The 26,653-nt window shown below is 49.6% G+C and overlaps 1 protein-coding gene across 2 annotated transcripts in view; it reads left to right on the forward strand.

The window, feature by feature from the left end:
- The window catches only part of SPRED1 (sprouty related EVH1 domain containing 1), a 522,489-nt gene that overhangs the window by 456,102 nt on the left and 39,734 nt on the right, over positions 1-26,653 (forward strand). For both annotated transcript variants that reach the window (XM_069638551.1, XM_069638550.1), the window contains one exon: positions 1,564-1,689. In XM_069638551.1, the coding sequence (XP_069494652.1) occupies positions 1,564-1,689 (126 nt within the window). The remainder of the gene's footprint in view (positions 1-1,563; positions 1,690-26,653) is intronic.

The following is a 26,653-nucleotide window of genomic DNA, read 5'->3' on the forward strand; positions in this document are numbered from 1 at the left end:
CGATACTTGCCTGGGACCTGCTTACCTCAGCTCGCAGGCACACATGGTTGTCAAGAAGGAGACCAAAATCATGTCAAGAAAAGAACGGGAGGTTGACAGCTTGGCCGCCTTCATATGGAATCAGCCGACTGGGACCTGCGGGGGAACTATTCCCAAGATGGAAAACCTCTACTTTCTAACATTGACACCTCAAACCAGCTGGGAAACTGTTGATTGCTATGCCCTACCCAGTCACCACACATGATCCTCCTGCTCACATATCTTGACCGCAATCTTAGGCTTACGCTACCGGCCACAGCCTTGCTATTATATAGGGAAGTGCAACAACAGGGGGAAAGGGGGTTGCGAGTTAAGTCTGACGGTGAAGAGGGGAGCATGCAGAGAGGACCTGATGCAGAGAAGGAGGAGGAGAAGAGAAGGGGGTGGATAAAATCAAGAGAGGAAGAGGAGAGTTTGGAGAAAAAAGAGAAGAGTAGAGAAGACACCCATAAAAGATGGCAGTTCTTGTAGTAGTGGATCAGAGGTCCGAAAGACTATTTGCCAAAGCTTGACAAGGAGGGAGAAGCCGACATATAGTAGGGTCAAGGGGAGGATGTACTCCTGACCACGTACCTATGGAGATTTTGGAGGTACCCCAAATGTTTGCACTAAACTTGATCTTACTTGAGGTGAACAAGGTGAATCTGACATTACAATTTTAATGGTCTCTAGTCTTCTGTTAATCCATAAGCCATGATAGCAAATTGATATTCTGGGCAACATGGAAAATAGATTGAAGTCTTGGGTGAAGAAACATCCTTGTCTTTACAAAAGATAGTATCTGGCTCAAAGGTCAAAGGAAGGGAAAGAGCTTGGAACTTGCTAATCCTTCGAGTTGATTTGACACTAACCCGCCCAACCACTCCAGAAATTAATTCTCTTGGCTCGTTTAATGTTACTCGTAGCCATGGGTTCAGAGGACTTTTTAGCATATATAAGGAAGGCTGGGTCCAAAGTGCATGAGGCTTTCAGGAAACAAATGCAGATTCACATGAAAAGATACGTGTAGTGTTATGAGGCAAAATAACATCCTTTTAAAGTATGATCTTGTCTTCATCATACAGGATAGGAATGAGGATAGCTCTACTGGCGTGCAGTATTCTGGTGAACCTGTAGGGAATGGAGTCTGCAGCTGAGCATCTTCCTATTTAACAGCAGGTTCTTGCTGGTTAAGCAACATTATGGCCAGGACCCCACATAAGTCTGGATAAAAGGCTATTCTGTGGTGGTTGTTGGATACCATGTATGTTCTTGTGGGTTTCCCATTGCTGTCTACTATTTTTTCCTCTCTTAATGTGACGCGTTTTCAAAATCTGACTACCCCTCCCCCCCAAAACAAACTGATGATGGTGTTATCTGCTACAAACATGTCATTCAATGGGTCTGGTTGCACAATGTTGGAGCCATCTATTTTTGTTCAATTGGATTGTTTGTTCAAGATTAAAACAAATACAATTTAAATGAAACAAAAATAATAGTTTTCCATCATTGCACTATTTTTAACTGTGCCTACGTTTTCTTTAGGTATCTTTGTCCACGGTGGCTACGAAAATTGAAACACTTGAAGGAAGCCAGGGGGGGACATTCCAAATTCTGAGTCCTCTAACAGAGCAAAGCCGTCCACCCAGCGTGTCAAAATTACATTTTGAGGTAAAGAGAGAGATGTTGTGTGGTGCAAATTAGCCACCTTCTGGTGTATGTGTTTGATGTTATGGCTTTGTATATTGTTAGAATCAATTATCCCTCCTTTAGGCCTGTAGTCCCAGTACATCCATCCCTGTGAGCTTCCAGTGCCCTTGGGTTTGAGTTTGAAGTCCTGCTATTAAAGTGAAAATGTAATCTTCCGCCATTTTTGTTGACTGTCTCGACACATCATGGTCCTGCATTATTGTGCATTACATATGCCCTCTTTTAATATTATTTTTTTTAAATGTCTTTTCTGTTTTTTTAACCCGGAAATATAGCAGCAACACGTAGTGGTATACATCTGATACTGAGAAATACAGACACAGCACATGTTAATAAATTAGTTACATCGCATTACAGGTGCAACTTAGGGTAAATCTCCTGCACTGAGAGAGACAGAGACATTGCATGTAAACAAATACATGATATCACATTTTAATTGTAGCTGGGGGTAAAACGCTTGAAATGGGAGATACGGAAGGATTGCATATAAACAATTACCATAAGTACGATTGGAGGGTAAAACTCCCTCACATAGAGATACAGGAAAATTCATGTAAACAAAGGTGTAAAAAATGTGTGAAGGACTGAAAGCAAGACTTATGTTGGGTTTCTCGCATACCGAAAATGAAATCCGAAAATTGTTTGCTTTTATTTTCATTTTTTTCAGCATACATCTGGCCTCTACTTGGAACAGATGTAAAGTGCACAAAGTCCATCACACCAAAATTAAATCTTCACTCACACTGCACCACTGATTTACAACCCTCACTGAAATATTAAGTCCCTTACACAATGCTAGTGTTAAAGGGAGTGTTGTAAAGTAATGGTGTGTGAGTACATATTGCATTTCTCCAGCATGGGGTCTGGCATGGATTCACATGCTCATGAATATTCCCCGTCGTCAGGCTGGGAATCCTCGGTAAAGAAAAAACCAGTATCAGTTTCGTTTCTGATCTGTCTTTCGTAGTAATAACCAATCACTGGTCTCTGCGTCATACTGACCACAGCCAATGACTGCCCTCTACCTAAGCACCGCCTCTGGCAGCCATCTTCAGATTTTTACCGCACGTTCATGTGTTGGGATCCTCGTGCTATTGCTCTCGAGCGTTAGTGCTATTTTTTCATGTTTTTTCTCAAAAACTTCGTTTTTTTCGGTCAAAAGAGCCTCAAGCTCCACCGACTCTCCATCCGATCAACGGGGACCCGTGTCGGATTCGTCTGCGCCCCTCAAGGGTGAAGATTTCGTCGAGCTACGCTTTTGGAGGATTCCAGAAGCTTCTCAGGCCCAGACATGGCCCAGGAGAAGGGAAGCTCGACGCCCGGAAAGCTGTTCATGGTCTGCCCTGGATGCCAGCTGCAGAACGTCTTTAAGGAGGACGAACACTCCTTTTGTCTCTACTGCTTACATGAGGACAAGACGCACGTGGAGAAGGACTGTGCGTTTTGCGGCAATATGTCGGAGCGGACCATGAAGGACCGCCATCAACGTCTCGCCAACTGGCTGGAAGGGAACGTCAGGCGAGAAGAAGAGGAAGAAATCCGAGCGGTCTTCTAAGACCTTTGAGGACGCCCCGGCGACGGGGGTCCAACACAAGGCCAAGCACCGCGAGTCCGCTGGCACCGGGAGCACCGAACGGTCGGGCTCTACGGGCGCCAGGCAGGGCGCACCCTCCCCGGCACCTTCAACCACGAGCCAACGCTCTGGGTCGGGTAAGAGGAAGGGCGAGCACCCGGCGAAGCTCCTGGAGAGGCCCCGGTCGAGCTCAAAGGCCCCATCGGAGGGGGAGCGAGGCAGTGTCCCCCCCCCTCAAGGATAAGGCGGTGAGCGCACCTAAGGTGGTGAAGGCCTTAATCCATCCGGCCAAGCCCTCTATCGAAACTGTCGCGGCGGCCCTGGCTCAGCCTGTGGAGGCTACACCAGTGGTGGCGACCTCGGGGCTCAGAGTCTCCCTGCCACCTCGGAGGGAGTCCTCTTTTGTGCCCATCGATAGGACCCCCGTGAAATCCCCGGCGGGGAAGAAAAAAGGGGGGCAGGGCGTCGTCGTAGATTCGGCTTCAACCTCGGAGGAAGAGCTGATCGAGGTCTTAAGCCACGGCCTTGGCGTGGAAGAAGACCGGCCCGTCGGGATGGATCCCGACGCAGGTGACGACGACATCGTCGAGGGTGCCGACGGGGCCCCTGATCGCCCGTCGGATTCCCCTCTGCCAGCGCCGCAAGACAACTCGGCGGCCATTTTGTTGGCTATACAGTCCTTATGCTCAGAGATAAGGACGAGACTACCGTTGCCGACGGAGGAACCTCTCCCGTCGGGGGATCCTGAACCGGGACCTTCTGGTGTTCCCCCGCCCAAGAAAAGAAGGATTCACCCTCCACCTCCTTTTCAGCCGTCGCGCCCCGTCCAGCCCTCCTCCCCGTCCACCCGAGGGGATGATACGGGGACTGACACGGCAGCGACGGGTACGGACGACGAGGTATACGACGAGGATCTACCGTCGTCACCTCCCACCAGGGCTTCTCCGCCTGACGAGATTGGATCGTTCCACTCCATGATCGCCAGGGCATCCGAGCTTTTCCAACTCTGCCCTGAGGAGAAGAAAAAGGAAGGATTCCTTTATCAACGGCGCGAGGCCAAGAGGAAGACGGTCCTCGCGGTGCCTCTACTGGACGACATTTGGGATGAGGGCCTCGCCCTCCTCAAGAACCCTTCCACGACGCCAGCTAGAAGAGACCGGTACGAGAAGAAGTACCGGGTCCCGGACGCGGCCCCCCTGTGCCTCCGGGCGCAGCCTACCCCGGACTCCGTCGTCTCCGCGGCGGCCAGGAAGAAAGCGGGGGGGGTGCGGCCTCCACATCGACTTCCCCACCGGACGGCGAGGGAAAGAAATTGGACGCTATGGGACGCAAGGTCATCTCGTCTGCAGCGACGACGATTAAAGCGGCCAACGCCTTGGCTATCGTGGCCCGCTACGACAGGGAGCTATGGTACAAACTGGCTCCCCTGCTGGACTTCCTACCGGACGACAAGAGGGCGGATGCCCTGGAGATCCTACAGGAAGGTGAGGTGGCGTCGGACCACGCCATCACTATTGCGACGGACATCGCCGACACTGGGTTTCGCCAGTTGGGCAACGGCGTGTGCCTTAGGCGGCGTGGATGGCTCAAGGCTACGGACTTCCGTCAAGACGTACAGACCAGAGTCCTGGACATGCCGTTCGATGGGAACAACCTGTTTGGGAAAACAGTGGACGATTCCCTTCAGGCCATTAAAGCGGACACTGAGACGGCCCGGGCCCTTGGGGTTCTGCAGCAACGACGGACGCCCTTTCGGAGCAGCGGAGGCAAGGGCGCCTCCAAAGGTTCCGGCGGCGGTTTCTCCACCTACCGTCAAGCGGCCCGCTCGTCGTCTCAGGAGGCCTACAGAGGACGAGGCAAGTCTGGCGGACCCCGCCGTCGTCGCCAAGGAGGTCAAGGCGGCAAAGCCTCGTCGAAACAGGATTGAACCGGCCGTGGGGTCGGGCCCCCACCGAAGCACCCCGGTGGGAGGCCGGCTGGCGAGCTTCGTCAGCGTGTGAGAGTCCATCTCCACCGACCGTTGGGTGCTGGACGCCTTAGCCCGGGGCCACGCGCTCGAGTTTCAAAGAAGGTGCCCGCGCGTCCCCCCCGTGGCCAGGAAAGAGCTTCACGTCCCTCAGCTTCTCCTGGAGGTAAAGGCGATGCTCAGGAAAGGCGCCATCGAACTCGTCCCAAAGATGCTTCGGGGCTCCGGAGTTTACTCGAGATACTTCCTCGTGAAGAAGACGGGGGGATGGCGCCCCATCCTAGACCTGCGACGTCTGAACAAGTTCATCAAGGCGCAGAAGTTCCGGATGGTCACCCTCCAGGACGTCCTGGGTCAGCTGGAGGAAGGAGACTTCCTGTCGTCGTTGGATTTGGAGGATGCCTACTTCCATATTCCCATCCTAAAGGGGCACCGAAAATTCCTCAGGTTTGTGGTCCAAGGGCGTCACTACCAGTTCAAAGCCCTCCCCTTCGGACTACGGTCGGCACCCAGGGTATTCACCAAGTGCCTTGCACCGGTGGCGGCGCAGCTGCGCCGCGAGGGGATCCACGTCTACCCCTACCTGGACGACTGGCTCATCCGAGCCAAGACGAGGGAGCTCGCCGTGGAGCACACAGCAAGGACCGTCCAACTTCTCATGGACCTGGGATTCTCCGTGAACTACGCCAAGTCCCACCTGGTACCCGCGCAAAACGCACTGTTTCTGGGAGCGAAGCTCGACACAGTGTCCCTTCTGGCCTCCCCGTCGGAGGAAAGGACCAGGTCCATCCTGGGCAAGGTACAGCGGATGTTGGTTTCCGACGCGGCCAAGGTGAGGTCCATCAAGTCCCTCCTCGGAATGATGTCTTCTTGCATCTACCTCATTCCCATGTGCAGGCTCCGGATGCGCCCGTTGCAGGAGTTCCTGGACGCGCGCTGGATCCAAACGACGGGCGGCTTCGAGGAGAGGATCACACTCGACGAGAGTTTCCGCCGAGCGGTCCGGTGGTGGGGCACCCGCGCGCATCTGACGGCGGGCATGGACTTCCAGACCCCAGACCACCAGGAGACAGTGACCACGGATGCCTCCCTGGAAGGGTGGGGAGCGCACACCGAAAATCTGCACGCGAGAGGCCTTTGGCTCCCGACGGAGAAGTCCCTCCATATCAACGTCCTGGAGCTCCGTGCAGTGTTCTGGGCCCTCAGGTCCTTCCTTCCGTCCCTCAAGGGCAAGGTGGTGAGGATCTTCACCGACAACACCACCACCATGTTTTACATCAGGAAACAGGGCGGAACCAGGTCCCCAGCACTGTCCAAGGAGGCGCAGGACCTGTGGCATTGGGCCGTCGCCCAAAGGATGTTTCTGGTGCCGTTTCATCTGGCAGGGATAAAAAACACCATCGCCGACTCACTCAGCAGGGAGCTGCGCTCGTGCCACGAGTGAGAACTACGGCAGGATCTAGTGGATCGCCTCTTCCGACGGTGGGGCACACCCCAGATCGACCTGTTCGCGACGGCGACGAACTCCAAGTGCCGGAGGTTCGCCAGCAGGTTTCCCCAGCCAAGGAGCATGGGCGATGCTTTCTCGTTCCCCTGGGCGGGCCTGTTCCTATACGCGTTCCCTCCATTGCCACTACTGATCCGGCTCATCAACCAGCTCAAGAGGTCACGGTGCAGGATGATCCTCGTCGCACCTGCGTGGCCGAGGCAGATATGGTTCCCGGACCTTCTGGACTTGTCAGCGTCCCCGTCAATCAAGCTGCCAGTGGACGCGGATCTGCTCTCCAGGGAAGGAGGCGCCATCCTCCACCACGACCCGAAGTCGCTGAACTTGCAGGCCTGGCTCCTGCAGCGCTAGAGTTTGGAGGATACGACATACCGGCCGACTGCAGAGAGGTTCTTGCAAAGGCCAGGGCGTCCTCGACTCAAATGCTACGGACACAAATGGAAGAGGTTCTCTGTCTGGTGCCACGCACAGAAGATTAACCCTCTAAGGATTACGGCTCCCCAAGTACTGCCGTACCTGTTGACGCTGGCCAAAGCTGGACTGGCACACGCGTCCATCAAGATTCATCTTGCTGCGATCTCCCGATACACTAGAACCACGGGGCGGACGTCCTTGTGGTCTCATCGTCTGGTGAAAGAGTTCATGAAGGGACTGTTCAGATCGTTCCCGCCGGTGAAGGCTCCGGCCCCGGCGTGGGAGCTCAACGTGGTGCTGACCAAGCTCATGGGACCTCCGTTCGAGCCTCTGCACTCGGCCCCGTTGAAGTTCCTGTCGTGGAAAACAGCGTTTCTTGTGGCCATCACCTCCGCACGACAGGTGGGAGAGATCCAGGCCCTTTCCTGCAAGGCCCCATACTTGACTTTTCACGACACGAGGGTGGTGCTCAGGACGCACCCCTCCTTCATGCCCAAGGTGCCGTCGGACTTCCATCTCAACGAACCCTTGGTGTTGCCTGTGTTTTTCCCGTCGCCTTTGTCGCCGGCTGAGAGGACTTTGCACTCGCTGGATGTGGCTAGAGCGCTGAAGTTCTACGTGGATCGCACGAAGTGTTTTCGGAAGACGTCACAACTCTTTGTGAACTTTGGACCTGTCAATCAGGGGAAGGCTCTCTCGAAGGCTTCTATTTCCAGGTGGCTCTCCGGCTGTATCATATACTGTCACCGGTTGGCAAACCGACCGCTGCCTGGCCGTCCGAGAGCACATTCCACCAGAGCGATCGCAGCTACCACGGCGTTCCTATCTGGTGTGCCCCTGCTGGACATTTGCAGGGCTGCTACGTGGAGGTCGACGCACACCTTCACGAAATTCTACTGCGTCGATCGGGATTCCAGGGAGGAGTCCAGGGTCGGCCAAGCAGTGCTGCGCAACCTGTTCGCCTGAGGTGAGCCTGGTGAGGAGGTAAGATTGCTTAATGTTGAGTTTGATGTGATGCTTAATGTTGAGCCTTTGCCACCTCCCGTGGTTGTGCATGTGGGTACTGCTATGTATTCTTTATTCATGAGCATGTGAATCCATGCCAGACCCCATGCTGGAGAAGGAACAAGTTACTTACCTGTAACTGTTGTTCTCCAGCATGGGTCTGGCATGGATTCACATGCGAACCCTCCCGCCTACCCCTCTGCGGCTCTTCACTTGGTCATACTGCCACTTCACGTGCTTCCAAATCTGAAGATGGCTGCCAGAGGCGGTGCTTAGGTAGAGGGCAGTCATTGGCTGTGGTCAGTATGACGCAGAGACCAGTGATTGGTTATTACTACGAAAGACAGATCAGAAACGAAACTGATACTGGTTTTTTCTTTACCGAGGATTCCCAGCCTGACGACGGGGAATATTCATGAGCATGTGAATCCATGCCAGACCCATGCTGGAGAACAACAGTTACAGGTAAGTAACTTGTTCCTTGTTGTGTATGTTTTATTTGTGGTAGTAGAAGTCCTTATATTAACAGTTCTCGTCATTGGTGAATGTAACCGTGCCTAACGCATGCGTTTTCATTTGATGTATGTTACTGCGTGCGAAAGAATCTCTTTAGTTATGTTTAAGCTGGACTCTGAGAAATGCTTTTTTTGAGATGCTCAGAATTTTGACAGTGATCTATACATCTTCATGAAAATTTCACTAAAATATATGCAGACAACTCTAGATATTTTTGTAAAGTTTCAGGACGTTCTGTCAAGGAGTAGGTGGGGGTCAAATTACAGGGGAGGTCCCAAAACGTGCATTTCCTATTCAACTTCTTATGGGTGAAGGCTTGCTCTCATCTACAACCTGAGCCGCTGGAAGAATCTATTTAGAATGTTCTCAAAAAGCGGTGCCCAGTTCCAAAAGTGAATGCCAGGCCCTGCAATCAATCAACCCACCCATCCGGCCAAAATGACTAATCCCCACGACGGGTGGCATGGGGCTCCTATGGCATGGTCATGCATCAGAAAAAGTGACCATTGATCATGGTCACAGGCCGAGGTCATTGCCTTCTACAGGTGCCTTTGTTGGGCGCATGCCATTGGCAAATGCAATGTCTACAAGCTGTTGGGGGTGGGTTCTGAGGACCCAGGCCTGGCCAAAGCTAGCCCAAGGAAACCATTCAATAGCCTAGTTTGCATAACATGCCCCTATCAACATCTCATGGCATTGGATCTGTATTTCAGTATGTGGATAAATACGACTGTGCGCATGAAATCTTTAGAAAAACAACAATTTTATGTGAAAAAAAAATGAAATGGCTATTTGCTGCAATCAAACAAACCTACCGGCTCCATTGTAGACATCATAGCTGGATATTTCCCATCTGTGAAAGGCACAGTGAGTAAAAGCAGTGGCTGCGAACTCTCAAGTGGTTAATAACCACTGAACAGGTTATCATGTCTGTTCTTGCGAGAGAGGGGCGCCCGCTACCTTTGTAAAACTATCATAGCTGGAGAGCTAACTCCACTCTGGTAAGCGTGCCTGCTGCCTGCTGACCCTCAGCCAGGCTTCTGTTTTCACTTGCTTACTTAGGCATCCACCTCCATCCAGACCCTCCTCCCGCCACTCCCCTTGCCGCCCATTCCCCTTCCTGATTGGTGGATCTTCCACCCACGTATCTGTAACTCCAGGACTTCTGCGATTGCCCCAGGGCAGCCTTGCCTGGGCATCCGGTTAAGGGCCACATGCCAAAAGGCACCACCCTAGGGCAACTCCCATCCCCCGTTTGCTCCTGTTCACCCGTGAAAGCCTGAAAATGACCAACTCTTTTGCTACAACCAGGTAAGGTGGAAGGGGTGGGGAACACAACCATTACTGTGCTTCAGAAAACACCACCACTTCTATAGATCACAAATACCTGAACCTAATATAGTACTGTATCCCACTTTGATAGAATTGCCATTACGCTGTACCTAGCTGTGTTTCCTGGTTAGCCGCCGGGTCAAATTCTGCTGCGCATGATCTTCCACTCTAGGTGAATCAGGGCACGTTTTCTGAAACATAGCTACTTCTTAATCTAGGTGAAATGCTGGAGCAGAGCCTCTTTAGAATATAGGCTATTCCCACAATACGTAGAGTGTTGCAAACAGGTTTGAATTTACAATTAGCTTCTGGTAATTCCAGGTGAGGTATCACAATACAGCTTCTGTTTCATCAAGGTTATTCCCACTACATAGCCACTGTTGGATCAGAGTGTATCCCAAATCAGAGACTCAGTGTTGTTTAAGTCCTGGTAGACTTTAGGTACTGCATATGCGCTAATTCTAGCTTCTTTTTTTTTCTTTTTTAAGGTCCTTTCTTACTCTGAATGTAGCTGCTTTTTCAGGCACTGTTCATATTTTTAATCCTAGCTGCTTTCCAGGCCCTGCTCTAAATTCTAGCTGTATTGAGTATCACATCTGACATGAAAACATAGCGATACTCGTACAGCGACATTTCCACTCCAAGGTCTCCCCCACCTATGCCATCCCTGAACTCTTCCACCCCTGCCCGCACATCTGACCTGCCTCCCTTGGGGCCTCTCATGCCTTAGTACACACACAGACCACCTGCCACCAGGCGTCTCCCCCACCATATAAAGCAGGCAGCTTCTTTTCCACCATATCTCAGACATCCCAGAATAGAGCTGCACACTGGCGTTCCAGAAACCAGACCATTGACCCTCTCTGCCTTTTTACCTCACCCTCTCCCTACACACCTACACGCACACTCCTCGCCCCTATCCATCCCACTCTGCCCAGCGCTCCTCTTCCTTCCATCTTACACCCACCTCCCATTCTCCCCAATATACATTTCCCATCCCAAATCACGCCTACCACATCTCAGAATAGAACTGCACGCAGACATTCCAGAAACAAGTACCATCAGCTATTTCCGTCACTCTACCCCTGCCCCATTACCCCTCCTCTCCCAATACACCTACACGCACAGCCCTTGCCACTTCCACCCCACTCTACCCAACACTCCTCCACCTTACAACCTCCTCCCATCTCTTGCATCCTCGTCAACACCAGATCTAGCTCCAAAAACAAACACATCATTTTTGACTTCATCTCTGATGACATCCTCTTCATCACTGAAACCTGGTTCTCCAATGACTACGAACCTGTCGGACACAAGGATCCCCCCGGCTACACCCTGACCGTGCACAGAGGTCCAGCATAGCCAGAGGATTACCCTTTCCCTACAAACAACACCTCTCAGGCTTATGCACCAAGAAACAACCATGCAACACGGTTTGCAAATCATTGCTAATAACAATTCAACTCTCTCCATCTTTCACCCACAGTTTCGTACTCCTTTACAGACATCCTGGCTACAGTAGAAACTTTGCAGACTTCCTTAGTGACTCTGTATCAGCCATTCTGATACTGCACCCGTCCCTCACCATATTAGGAGACTTCAACATCTGGTTTGAAGTTCCCTTCAACCCTATGTCCCGTCCACTCATCGATAAATGGAAGCTCTCAACATGACCCAACTGATATCGCAGCACACTCGCATATCGGGACATACCATCGACTCTTAATTGAGCTCTACCATCGCCCGGAGTTCACTTGGAGGGCTAACCCCTCGACTCAAAACAGAACCACTTAGGCAAGACTGACCAGGGCCTATAGGATTGGAATATGAAAAGCCAAACTATTTTCTATGGAATCCAAATATCCAGCTCCCGTAACCCTAGCAGGGAACTCCGCTGGATCATCGCAAAATTCAAGACTTCAAGCTGTTCAACGCCTCCCTCCCCCCACTCCCAAACACTGCGATGCCGTGCCGAGCCACTTTTAAAACATTGCTATTGAAAGACATCACTCCATCCCAAATTAGCATCACTCATCACCCCGCTCTTCTCCTCCTTGTCCTGTCTCTGCCCCTCCTCTGTCCACACTGATGGTCCTCTCCTCCTTCACTCCCATTTCTCATCCTGAATTCCCGAAACTACTATCCCAATGCCGCCCTTCTGGTTCACATGGCGATCCCTGTCCCCCCTCATTCCTTAAGAACATCCTATCCACACCAATGGCAAGCCGACTCAGTCTGACATCAAATGCCAGCATAGAAGGCTTCAGACCCCTGCCTGGGCTTGTCCGGGCACGTGAGGGTGCATCAGACTAGATCTCTCTTCTGTCCATACATTTTGGTTGCCAATATTCCATCATGCACAAAAGGACTACGTCAGGGTATCCTGCCCATTCATACCTTCTTTGCTGTGCAAACATCCACGAACTGAAGGTAAGGAGATTAATACCTCCTGTATGTGTACGCTGCATTGCCACTGTCTGCAACTGCATAAGCCTCCCACAATCGCCTCACCTACACTCAGCCCTCACCTGTCGCTCACCCCTGCACATTGGAAGGGCATGTGCCCCATCGGCTGCGTACGCACTTCATTCATTCATAGCATGCCAGGTAAGCGTGGCTGCCGGCATTCGCATCTGCCCACACCCATTGCTGCTTTATTAATAGGAGCCTGTCTCATAACAAGCCCATCATCAGCCTACTCTTGAAGACCTCCTTTCTTTGTCCTCTGTGCAAGCCTTGCGGCAGACAAAGCTAGATCTCGACTATCCTTCACCTCATCACAGGTTTTTGAACTGCATGTTCCCTAACCTGCTTCCCACCTTTCATTTGATCAATCCTGCCACATTTATCTACTAAGCAGATGGCGCCCATGCTCCTCACTCCCAATGGCCTCGACATCCATGACCATCTTTCTAACTTGGAGCCCAAATTAATGTTTTACTCACTGCTTTACCTACCTAGCTTGTCCGCACATTGGAAGCAGCCCTTTGCTCTACGAGGGCAGGCTCTTCCATATGGTGCACACATCCGACTTGCAAGCCACCTACTTTGACTTTTGCAGCTCCTTACTGCACTTGGATTTTACCTGGAACCTACCCTATCTGTTTTACATGCTGCATTTTGCTGTGTACGGTCCAAATCTGGCATTTATGTAGCATGTTGCTGTCTATCGACGTTGTCTGCACCCTACCTAATGACGTACATTGTATGTCTCGGTCGTGGCTTTGCCAGTTTGTGCATTTACTCTAATTGTGTCTCTTATGTATCTGTATACCTGATGTAGCCCCGCACCATGAGGCATGGCTTGCCAGATTATGCTACTAAGAACCCCCTGTATGTTGTAACCTGTATGTGTGGTCTTGCACTTTTAAGAATGTGACTTGGCACTTAGTGTAACTAGCGGCCTGATGCCTGAGGGTTTGGTGCGCTGCTATAAATGTAATAAGTAAACCTGGGCAGGCAGCGCTGCACGATTCATAATTAACCATTCTCTGACTAAAGGCATCTTTCCCGAGGCTTTCAAAACCTCTCATATAAAGCCCACCTAATCTCAATTACCGCCATATCTCAAACTCCCGCTTCATTGCCAAATTCTTAGATCGCACAGCATACATGCAAGAACAGCTGACTCTGAAGGCTGTGCTGCACTTATCCTTAAAAAGAAAAAAACACTCTTTATTTATTTATTGACATTTGTAATCACTTATCCTCTGCTGCCTCCAACACTGTCGACCACTCCACCCTCGCGGATAGAACCAGCTCTTTAGGCATCAGGGATTCCAATCTAAGATGGATTTTCTCATTCCTCTCCAACCGTTTGGTCCAAAGCATCTCCTTGTAGGAAACAAAAGTCCTCCTCTGCCGCAGTTTCCGGGTACTAGCCTTAAGAATTCCTCGAAAGTGAAGAATCTTGGTTGTATCTGGCAGAGTGACCTGGGCTGTAATGCCCAGGTCTCTGCCAAGGTTCAATCAGTTTTTTACAACATCCGCCTTTTGCGTCAAGCACTATGCTATGTACCAACTACGGATCGTGGTGGTTGGGGCCTTAGTCAATTCCAACCTAGACTATTGCAATTGACTTCTGGCTGGAGTTCCAACCAGATCCATCACCTCCAAAAGGCTCAAAATGCAGGTGTAAGACTGGTTTTTGGTGCAACCAAAAACACCTATACTTCTTGTCTCTGCCGATCAGTGCATTGGCTGGTGGTGGATGATCGGATCTAATTCAAACCAGGGTGCTTCGTTTACAAATGCCTGAATGGGCTGGCGCCAACCTATCTGACTAAGAAACTGAAGCGATACCAACCAACCAGAGTTCTTAGATCTAAAGATCAACTTTGTCTTGTTATTCCAAGGACAAATTATAGATCAAGAGGTGATTGATGTTTCTCAGTGGCTGGACCCCGGCTATGGAATAGTCTTCCGCTGTGCCTGAGACAGGCAACCTCCCTGCTGAAATTTAGAGCAGGTCTAAAGACTTATCTATTTAAATATGTCTGATGATTGTCCAGTTTAACTTCCAAATTCTGTGGTACCTGTTCTCAGTATGATTTAGCTTTTAGTTATAAATGCTACCAGCTGCGCCAGGATGCGATTAAGTTCGCTGTGTGCGCATTTATAAATATTTCAAATTCACTGTCTCTACTCATGTGGCCAGGGAAAGGCAAATGCTCCGTGACCCTGGGGGAGGCTGTCTGAGGGAGGACCGCATGAGGGGAGACAACGCTCATGGGAGTGGGATAGACTTGCTAGGTCAAACATAGCATCCCCCTCTTTCATAGCACCTAACAACACTCCTTCACCTCCCCATTCTTGTAGGGCAGATAAAGAATGTGTTGTTTACTGGTCAGCCACCTTATATGTATACCTCCCCCTTTAATTCTGAGATGAGAAAGAGAGAGGGGGAAATTAAGATTACTAGAAGCAGCAAGCCCAAAACGTATTCTCATCATTGGAGGATGTTAACAAATGCTAGGACTTACATACATCATCCTCCCTTTAATAACACTGAAACAACAAGTACGGAAGAGGGATGGATTGATGAAGATCACTAGAAGTGGCAAACCAACGCTGCGTTCTAGTCGTTGGAAGATGTTAACAGGTACCCGGACATTCAAATATGGAACACCTTAACAGAACGAGGGTCAGTCCTCCCGATGCTGGTTGGGACACAGGAAGGAAGCTGCAGACCTGAGCGAAGAAGCTGGCAAGGACAGCTTCCAAGGAAGTGAGGCGGAAGAGTGAGCGAAGGAGGAGGCCAGGCGTGAACAGAACGGCTGACAGATGTGCTCCCAGGCAATAGACAAACAGCAGCGGAAACGGTGAAACTCGAGGGCTGCCAAAACTGCCCGAGAAGACTGGTATGCCCAGAGGAGATTGGGATGCTGGTGTGCTTCAGAGCGGATGCCGCATGCCGTTAGTAAAGAGCAAAAACCCACACAAAGGAGCTGGGACATTGAACACAGTTGGAGAAGGGTTGGTGGCCCGACATATGAAAGATATAATTCTCCAGCATGGGGTCTGGCATGGATTCACATGCTCATGAATATTCCCCATCGTCAGGCTGGGAATCCTCAGTAAAAGAAAAAACAGTTTCACTTCTGTTTATAAACTGTCTTTCTCCTATAAACCAATCACTGAGCTCTGGGTCATACTGCCCCAGCCAATGACTGCCCTCTCACCAAGCCCCTTCTTTGGCAGCCATCTTCATATTTTTACTGCACGTTCAAGTGTTGAGTCCTCATGTTTCGCTCTTTGAGATTTCTGTGTTTTTTTAAGCTTTTTCTGTTTTCGGTTCAATCGAGCCTCAGTGCTCCTTAATTTAACCATCCGATTAACGGGGAGCCATTTTTTGGCATCTTTCATCGCCGCTCAAGGGCAGAAATTGTAGAGTGTTTCTCCATCAGGCCTACACCACGCCGGATCATGTTGGATTAGAAGGACAGAGCTTCCCTCTTCAAGCTGTGCACCAGCTGCGGTTTGCAGAATGTTTTCATGAACGACAAGCATTCCCTGTGGGGGTTCCCTTAATCTTCCCTGAGTGGGTTCCTGCTTCCATCTTACCCTCCCATCTCCACCCTGACCATTGCCACCATTTACCGGCCTCCAGGCACTAGCACCTTGTTCCTCTTTGAATGGGCTGATTTCTGTTCCTCCTTACTTTCATCCACCTCCAGCCTCCTCCTGGATGATTTCAACATCCAAGTGGACTCCCCTGGCTCTCTCTTCACTGACATCTGCCCCTCTTTTTCCCTCTCCATTCTCCCTTCTGGGCCAACCTATTCAACTGGACACACTCTGGATGCCCTCCATCAGCAGTCCCTTCTCCAGGCAGCGCCTCCTCTGGGCACCCGCAGGTTGTGGGTGCCTGGAGGAGGCGCTGCCTGGAGACGGGACTAGCGGAAGAGTGCTGCAAACAACGCGCGTGCAAGGGAGCTAGGAAACGCAGGTTGGAGGTAACGACGAACAGTCGGAATTGGCAGCAGGCAGGCTACGGAACCCAGTGGTGCCCGGAGGAGACGCAAAGTTAAAGGGCCCCAGTAGTGGCACCCGGAGGACAACACGGAAGAAGACCTGGGGTGGGAGTCCAGGACACTACAGAAAGAGGAAAAAACACGGAGACACAGTAATCCTACTGTTGGTGGACCTGTGTGGTGGTAACTGACAGTGGGTCAGGCCCAATAAAAAGCAGGGTACCGGGGTAGCAAAACGAGGAACCCAGTAAGCGGAGGTGAACAATCTAGACAGCAACCACCATACGCTACCACTGAGACACCTCCCCAAACACGCTGACCAAGCAAGCAGAGAACTGGGCACGGTAGGGAAGCTAAACAACACTGTCAGAGGGATGCACTGATTCCGTACAGTGGTGCCAGGCCTGCACGAAGCATGGCTGACAAAAGTGAAGCATAAAGACCGAGATACATGGGCCGGGTGCCTGGTGGCAAGCTGCTGAGCTGATCTGAGGGCCCCCCTCCACATGAGGGATACATACACGAAATAGTACAACCACCTAACGGTCAACATCCCAGTGACCTCCCAAGAGCCACAGCGAACATGCCTTCAACTAAAAACAAGAAGGACCCCACGATCATAGACTCTTTCAACGCTGCTAAGTCTAAAGGGCAGCCACAGGGTGGCTCAGAAACACAAGCCGAGCATCCAAAGAGACTATCACCAAGGAGAATCAGGTGCTAGAAGCAATTTCTTCCCTACAATCCCTCATAGATACAAAAATTGATCCTTCATAGTTAAAAAATTGAAGAGGTCAAATCTGATGTGCAACTGATGCAGCAAGATGTCCGCAACCTCACAGAGAGAGTCACCTCGGCAGAAACTGAACTGAAAGAAACAACGGAAACCACCAAAGATTTGGAAAAGCGTCTGACGGAGCTGGAAAGGAGGAACGCAGCACTTGAGGCTCAGGCGGAAGACGCGGAGGGGGGAGCCTGGCGAAACAATGTACGATTGCTGGGAATTCCAGAAGGATCTAACCCAACGCACTTTGTCGAGAACCTGATACTGCATGAAGTTGGGGCAGGAGCTCTATCACAGGAATTTGTAGTGGAGAGGGCCCATAGATCCCTGCAAAAAAGACCATCCCAAGCTCGCACAATGATGGCAAAAATCTTGAACTTCCACGATAGGGAGACCATCTTGAAGTTCTCTAGAGAAGGGGGGATGATCCGGCGCGACAACGCTAACATAGCCATATATCCGACTACATACCCGCAGTGCAGAGAACAAGAAACTCGTTTGTGCCAATCAAGACAAAGCTTAGGACACTGAACCTCAAATACATAACAATCTGGCTGAAGGGGATGAGTCAATACCATGAGAAGCGGCCGGCCAGAAGAAGGGGTGGGGAGCATGACGAAAGCATAAAAGGGCCTGGGGTGAGCAGCAACTAAACAGAGGAGTACTGTGTTCTACTACACGGCAGGAGCGAGGCCGGAACCTCGACCAGGGCGAACACATACCCTACAATTTGTCCGGCGTTGGCCAGTTGCTGACGCCACATAGCCCGCACGCCATGGCCCGGATGGGTCAAGCAGATGCGGGGGTGCTCGAGTGCCGCAGTTGGGAAGTGACTGCTGAGCACAGAGTTTTGGTTTGGTTTGTAGTTTGTAATGTTCTGAATCCTGCACGTAACAAGTGATGTGCCAAAAACTGCGCGCATGAGTTGTGTTGTGAATGGGAGGGAACCGCGGTTGTCCGGGATGTGGAGAAACTGGAAAAACTTAAGCTAGGATACTGGGAGCAAAAGGAGGGAGTGGCGGGGGGAGGGGTCCTCAAACACTGACATGGCCAATGACATTAAGATATTGACATGGAATGTTCGGGGGCTGGGCACATACTTACGTAGGAATCGGGTGAAATCCTATCGCAACAGGAAGTGGGTGGCTATTGCAATGTTACAAGAGACCCACCTGACACAGCAATCCTTGGCGGTGGTAGCGGACTGGGACGGGCAGTGCTATGGTGCTTCCTATTCCAAATATGCTTGGGGGGGGGGTCCCTCACCTGGATACACCCGGCGGTTCCCTTCAAATTGCTGAGCTGGGTGGTAGATCGAGAAGGCCTTAACCTGATATTAAGGGGATGTGTTGAACAAGTGGAGGTGTGCATAATAAACTTGTACCTCCCCAAATAACGGGATCCCGCAACATCTAGACGTAATGGGGGCCAAGTTAGCCCAGAGTCGAGAATGTTTTTTCATATGGGGTGGTGACTTCAATTGTGTGAGAGATTGGGAACCGGACAGGTCTAAACCAACAACCAGCTAGGAACGAGGCAGCAATGGGGGCACTAAACACGCTGATCGGTGCCTTGGACTTGGTGGATGTGTGGAGGGAACTGCATCCGACAGATAGAGGTTATTCTTACTTTTCCGAACCACACACCCTTCACACCTGGATCGACTACTTGTTAGTGGCTAGAGATCAACTGACACATATAGAATCTGCACAGTACTTGGGCAGGTTGGTATCAGACCACTTGCTGTTACTGATGACCTGGAAAATACAGGGCCCTAGACCACCCATACCATTGTTTCGCATGGCGCCTGATGCCTTAACAGACCAGGCTTTCAAGGAAGAACTGCGGGGCAAACTAGAGGAGTACATTGAGAGAAACGTGGGCAGTGTCGAGAGGTGGGGCACAATCTGGGAGGCAATGAAGGTGGTGGTGAGGGGGCAGTCTAATGCTGGGGCGGGAGGCATCCGGAAAACATTGAGGTTTGGAGCTAAAACACAAAGTATCTCATATACAAGGGACGCGTGAGGAGGAGCTAGAGTTGGCACAGCTGAGGGAATTGCCAAGAGGCATGGGGAAGGCTCTCTAAATTTGATTACACAGTGAAAACCGCCAAAGCGCACGCTGAGGGTGACAGGCCAAGCAGGCTACTAGCGTGGCTGTGTAGAAGGGAACATCCAGGCAATGTGCACAAATCACAACGGGAAATTAACTATATATTTCAGGACTTTTATTCCCGCCTTTATAGTCCTGATCAGCAAGTGTCTCAGGTGGAAATACTAGACACATTAGAAAAAATAGGTCTCCCAAAAATAGGGCCACCACAGCGGGAGGCATTGGAGGCAGACATAACGGGGGAAGATGTGTCAGAGGCAATAAGATCACTTGCGTCAAGCAAAACGCCGGGAAGTGATGGACTCTCCCCCCACCCCCCGGAGTTCTATAAGACATATGAGGCTGTTCTGATGCCGGTATTGCTCGAAGTGTTCAAAGAGGTGTACACCAAAGGGGTGCTACCAGAATCCATGAGAGAAACCTTAGTCATACCGATACCCAAACCTGGGAAACGAATGGACGAATGCGATTCCTATCGCCCATTGGCAATGCTGAACTGCGATGTTAAGATCCTGACCACGATATTAGCCAAGCTCCTAAGTAGAATAATGGGGGGCTTAATAGACAGCGATCAAAACGGTTTAATACCAGGGTGCAGCACTGAGTTGAACCTGCGCAGACTGCAACATATCCTCACACAGACAGCTGTATCCCAGGCAAAATATGCTATACTTTTCCTGGACGCAACAAAAGTTTTTGATTCCATATATTGGGAGTTGTTTCTGGCGACACTGAAAGAATTCGGCTTTGGGGGAAAATTCATTAGATATTTTATTTATTTAAATGTTTATAACGTGCCACATGCCCGTAGGCCTCAGGGCGCACATGGGTACAAATACTGTACAGGGACCAAGAGCTAGGGTAAAAACCGGGGGGATGGTGTCATCGATCTGGGACATAAAACGGGGGACTAGACAAGGCTGCCCGCTATCCCCAATGCCGTATGTGCTTGGCCTGGAGCCAATATCAATTTACCTTAGGAAGCAATACCTGGATGCTGGTATCCGGGTCGGAGAAATTGGTCACTTGCTGTCGCTCTACCCAGACGACGTATTACTATACGTGAGAGACCTGCATCTAAATGTCCCAGTGATCCTAGATATACTGGATAATTATGCGAAAGTGTCGGGAATCCGCTTCAGCAGAACCAAATCCTGCATATTCCCGATAGCTGGGCTCCGGGGGAAGAGTATAGCTGAACTACCGTTGGTGGGACTTAGTTGGGAGCTGGATTTGTTCAAGTACCTAGGGGTAAACATAAGACACACTCCAGAACAGACGCACGAACGTAACACGGCAATGGTGGTGAAGGGTATAAGGAAATCAATGAAATTCTGGTCTAAACTGCCGCTGTCGCTGTTGGGAAGGGTAGCCATCACCAAAATGGTCATTCTGCCACGATTCCTGTATTACTTCAATAATGTGCACTGTTATGTCAGGGCATCCTTTTTCCGCACACTGGAAGCGCTTCTCCGAGGATTTTTGTGGGGCACGGCCCGACATACTCTCGCTCACAACCATATATCTGCCATACGATAAGGGAGGGGTGAACTCCCGAACCTTGAAAGGTGTTACCTGGCAGCCCAGCTAAGCCATGTGGTTAAATGGCTGGCGGACGAACACACTTCAGAACCTGAACTGTTGCAACAACTAGTGGCTCCCATCAAACTAAAAGAACTGCTATGGGTAACGCAAGGAGGCCTAGAACATACCCCATTCATGGTAGTGTTGGGAACGAAGATATGGAGGAGAGCATTAGCCTTACTGAAACCCGCACACCCCTACTCACCGGAGTTGCCGATAGTAGTGGATACATGCAAAGGCAGCACAGACATGGCGGTAGCGAGTAAGTGGGAGAGATGGGGAATATACACATGGGGCGATGTAAACGTAGATGGGGTCTTCAGGGAGTTTGACTCACTGCGGGAGAGGGAGGAGGTGCCGGGCGGGCAGTTTCTCTGGTACCAAAGAGTTCCGAAAAGCGGCCAAAGACAAGTGGGAAAGTTGGCCGTAGGAACCACCGGAGGACCCGCTGGTAACCCTGATGTATAACCTGAGTGATGGCTGGCGGCCGGTGTCAAGGCTATATAGCATGTTAATAGATATACCCAACCCTAAAGGTACAACACTGAAAGAACAATGGGAAAGCGACTTGGGCGTAGAGATAACAGAGAGGGAATGGGAGAGGGTACTGGGGTACCCCAAAGAAGTATCCAGAAACCATTGCTTCAAGCTAATACAACTGAATGTGTTATACCGCACATACATGACCCCGCACAGGATTGCCATGTTCAATAAAGATGCGAGTCCACAATGCCCGGGGTGTGCGAGTAGAGATGCAAACCTGATGCACATGTTCTGGGGATATGAGCATGTACGTGGGTTCTGGGTGCACATAGAGCAGCCCGGCAGGGAGGCGGGGATAGCAAGATATGAGTGGTCACCGAAAGAATGCTTGCTGGGAGCATACCCCAGAATCAGTAAACATAAACATGTGATCAAATTTATGAACATGGCTTGCATATTGACCAAGAGAACTATTGCCATGGCTGAGAAATCTGCTGGGGGGGCCACAATATGTAAAGTGGCGCAGGTAGTTCGAACGCTGGGCTGAGGCAGAAACAAAGGTGTGGATGGAAGGGGCTAGTAGATCAGATCCCGATAGAAACGATAAGTTAACGGCCTGGAAGGCGCTGGTCTGGGACATGTTCCACCCATCCGATGAAAACCCCCCCTGAGCGTGTCTGTTAAGACAAGAGACGCTAATTTTTTGACTGGGCGGTCACCCTAACGCACCCAACCAGACAGTAACCATCCTGAAATCTCAGGGTGGAAAGGTAAAACTGAACCCCGGACCAAGACTTGTTCGCTCCAACTGATAATACTAGCTCACAGTAAAGCATGTGTAGGAAATTGTTTGTTTATTGTTAATTGTAATTGTTCAATGCATTAACACAATACGTAATGAGAACTGGATATGCAAAATTGAAATGCTTGGTTGTACTTATATAAATGCCAATAAAAACATATTAAGATTAAACTCATACAAAGGCTCTACGATAACCTTGGAATCTCGGAACGGGCATTGTACTGGCTAACATCCTTCCTAACTGACCACTCTTCCCAAGTTATCCTGGGCACCTTCTCCTCTCGTACGTCCTTCTCCATCTGTGGTGTGCGCCACGGTTTTATGTTCTCCATTTGGCTTTTTAACATCTACCCTGCATGCCTCATCTCCTCCTCCAACTTCCAGTGTTACGCAGACAACAGACACACAGCTCCTTTTCAAACTTCCTGCTTCACCCTCTTGCGCCCTCCATCATCCCCGACTGCCTTTCTGCCATCCAGTCCTGTGCCCCTCCAAAGATCTCTGACTAAATGCCTGTAAAACTGTTATCCTTCCCATCGGGTCCCCTGCTCCCTCCCTCCTTCTTCACTTCACTCTGGCCTTCCTCTTTGGGCTCTCCCCCTGATCCTTCTTCCGAAGCCAGAAACCTTGGATTCATCTTCAACTCATCTCTCTCCTTCCTACCTCACACTCAGGACATTGCCAAGAAGTCCCACTTTCAGCTCTTCCTCCTCAAAGTATTTCTCCCTTTTCTCACTTTCCCCCACAGGCCCGGTGTTACCCGAGCCCTGGTTCTCTCTAGGCTTGACTATTGCAATAGCCTCCTCCTGAATCTACCTTCTTCCACTCTGCGACCTCTCCAGCTAACCCAGAATCGGGCAGCAAGACTTATCCTTGGCCTCAAGCCCAGGGACCACATCTCTTCTGCCCTAAAAAGTCTTCATTGGCTCCCGGTTGCTGCATGGATTAAATTCAAATCCCTGTGCATCATCCACAAGGCTGTCTCGGCTCAGAGACCACATTATCTTCAACTTTATCTCACTAAATACTCTCCCTCTAGACCACTACGTTTCTCTGGCACCAACTCTTTGTGTGCAAAGCATTTGGCTAAACAGAGGGTAGGTGGTTGATCTCTTTCCTCAGCTGGCTTCCTCCTATGGAACAGCCTGGCCTCTGCACCTTGAGCAGGACTTTCTTAAATTCTGAAAGCTCCTCAAGACTTTCCTCTTTACCTCCTCCTTCCCTTCGTCTCCCCTCTGCTAAACCCACAGTTGCTGTGATTGGTGTCCGGGCCCCTTATGCATCCATAGGTCCCCGACCTCCCTCACTCAATCGGCCCAGCTCTTGTCTACCTTCAGCACTTGCTTTGGCCCTGCCTCCGCCCTGGAGGTTCACACTTGCACCTAACGTGGCTCCAGGCCGTGTAGCACTCATAAACCCAAGCACTTCATCTATGGCTCACCCTTGAGCTCAGACTCCCCAGCACTTACCCCCTCTGCCCTCTTCCTTGCTGCACTTGCACATTCTGAATACTCACAAGGCATAGTAGATTCGTCCTTTCATCATTTTCCCCTCCACTGCTCTTATTAAATATTGTGTTTTGTAATTTATTTCATTGCAGTGTTCCCTCCCCTCCCCCTGTGGGCGCTTTGAAACAGTATTTTACTGTATGTGCCTAACAAGCAACCAATAAATAAATACAACTTTTAAGAGTCAGGATTCTGACCCCAAACCTTGTCAATCCCTAGGACGAGTCCCAAAGCATTGAGAAGCAAACCTAAATCAATGAGGACCTGTGGAAGATCTGCTTTACCAATTTACCCAAGATCACACACTCACTGATGTCGATGCTCACTGGCATCTACCTATTCCAGCCTTCTCAACAGACCATAGGCAGCCATGAGCTCCCTCCCCTTGACCCGGCAGGATCGGATAGGTTACAACCCTACAAGACACCTCTACTCCCAGAAGACACTTTCTTGCTTGACCTGGGCTGCCTGACATCTAAAGAGCTGATATCCTTTAGAGCCAGCAGCCTACTGTTAAGGAACTGAAGTTGTAGGAGCATACAAAAAGCTCCTTTTGACTGGAGGAAGCCCAGGTTCATCCTGTACTCCTACGTCCCATCCCCTTTCCTCCATACTTATGGACATCTCTCCGTCCTGTGGGACGGGACCAGAGCACTTTGTAAAAAGCATCCAAAAATGTTTCCAAAAATGTGTCCTTCCTCTCGTTCTTGCGCGGGGCCCAGCATGCGGCCGTAACCCCGCCCACCTTGGCTCCGCCCTGCACATCGCCCATCAGTCCTTTTCTCCGCTCGTTCGGGACTGGACGCACTTGCATCCTTGGAAGATTTTCTTCCCTTTTTCCTCTCTGGCTCTCGCTAGCGATCGTTTACTAGTCTGTCTATGTGTCAGGCTTTATCTTCAATCAGGATGTTGTCTGCGGAAGCTGCTGAACTCCCGCAGTCCCCTTTGGATGCTAACCTCTTAACTGGTAACAAACAGTTCAGTTGAGAGCATCCCCAAGGGAAAGGGGGACAATGGGACAAAATAATAAACTTCAGGTTTTGCTCAGCTTCTTTATATCTCTTAACCTGTAGATAAAATAACAACAAATAAAATTTAGTCACTAACATTTCTTTTCCTAGGCTCTGACTTCTCTTTATCGAATGGAGTAAATAAACATGCCACCATACCTGAATATCCTCTATTGATAACTTAGAGGAAGTGTTTGTTTTCTTACTGAAGAAAAAATAGTCTCTGAGGCTATTACTAACTTCTTCAATTCAGAATTGGAAAACTGCTATCTTTAGCTCACTCTCTCAGTTCCATGAATTAATCTTCTAGCAGTTCAAATTCCAAAACACACACAGGCCCGTCTGGAAATGCTAGGTCCGTCTTTTGTGTGAATCTCTAGCTGTAACACAAATTCCAAATATGACACCCTTGCTTCTTCCTTTTAGAATTGTTTGTGCATGTGGAAAGAAAGGAGTGTTCACTAATTGGATCTTTTGCTTGCGTTAAAATATTGCTCTTCAAGTAAGCGTTCACTTGACTAGAGTTATGCGCATGCATGAAGATATTCCTTTTCCTTCTAAAATGTTGTGCGCATAGGAACAGAAAATAGAGTTCAAAAATGGCATATGCGCATGCGTAGTAGATCAGTATTTCTCCCTCCTTCATTTTATTTGTTAAAGTAGGAAAGAGGAAATTACTGAGCTCCGGACACTGATCCTTGAAGAGGCAGCTTATTGAGGTATGCGCGCCAGGTTAGAATGTTAGTAAATAAAACGTAACATTTCAGGATCGCGTATCTATAACACTGTCACTTGCGCAGACAGTGTAAGATTTCTAGCGCTAACCCGAAGTTAAAAGAAAACACTGTTACCGTAAGAAGGAAGTGCTCAATAATTTTTATACGGCCGAAAAAACACACGAGTCTGAAAAAATAAACAGGCTTCCACACACCAACTTGCCACGCGCTAAATATGTTGCGCAGTTCATTAAATAAGAGTACTGTTCAAGAAATCCAAAAATAATGTCTTTTAAGAACACAACTAACTACTCCCTAAACAAAGAATAAGAAAACAGGAACTTGTTAATAAATTGTATAGAAATATAACTCCTTCTTGAATTTTACAAAGTTCAGTTAAAAATTATAAAGTCACTTAACTTGCTTCTTTCTTTTACCGGAACATTTCTGACTTTCTTCTTGAATTCTCCAACACTTTCCTGATCCAAATAACAAATCCTAGGCACAAGGGCCTAGCTAAAGTTTCTAAATCTTCAGAGCTTCAAACATAAGACCTTCCTGCTGGGCTGCTGACAATGAAAGGCAGTTTAGAATGTTCTAACAATGCCTTTCTTTTACTTCTGACCAATCACTGATCCTTTTTGAAGTCTCCATTTTGGCTTGGGAAGCTCTCCATACTCTGCACTAAAAGTTAAGGCTCAAACCATAATTTATGTTAATCATACACTCATTCCACCACATTCAACCAAACCCCATGAAACCTGACAGTACCCCCTGCCCCCTTAATGCCCTGTCCCAGGGGCAACTTTAGAAGGATACTTTCTATGAAATGTTGCCACTAATTGTGGTGCATGCACATTCACATCATCCTCCCATGTACGTTCCTCAGGTCCAAACCCTTCCCAGTCTATCAAATATTTTAGTTTCCCTCTTAACCTCCTGGAATCTACAATTCTCTTAACCACAAACTCCTCAGATGAATTTTCTAACTGAACTGGTGAAGGTGGTGGTACAACTCTAGTCCAATGAATCACAGGTTTTAATAGACTAATGTGGAAGGTTGGATGTATTTCCAAGGAAGTGGGTAGTTTTAACTGTACTTCCACTGGATTAATCACCTTTTCAACTTCAAATGGGCCT

This window comes from Ambystoma mexicanum, chromosome 14, assembly GCF_040938575.1.
Source record: "Ambystoma mexicanum isolate Mex_15411 chromosome 14, UKY_AmexF1_1, whole genome shotgun sequence".
Classification (NCBI taxonomy): Eukaryota; Metazoa; Chordata; class Amphibia; order Caudata; family Ambystomatidae; genus Ambystoma; species Ambystoma mexicanum.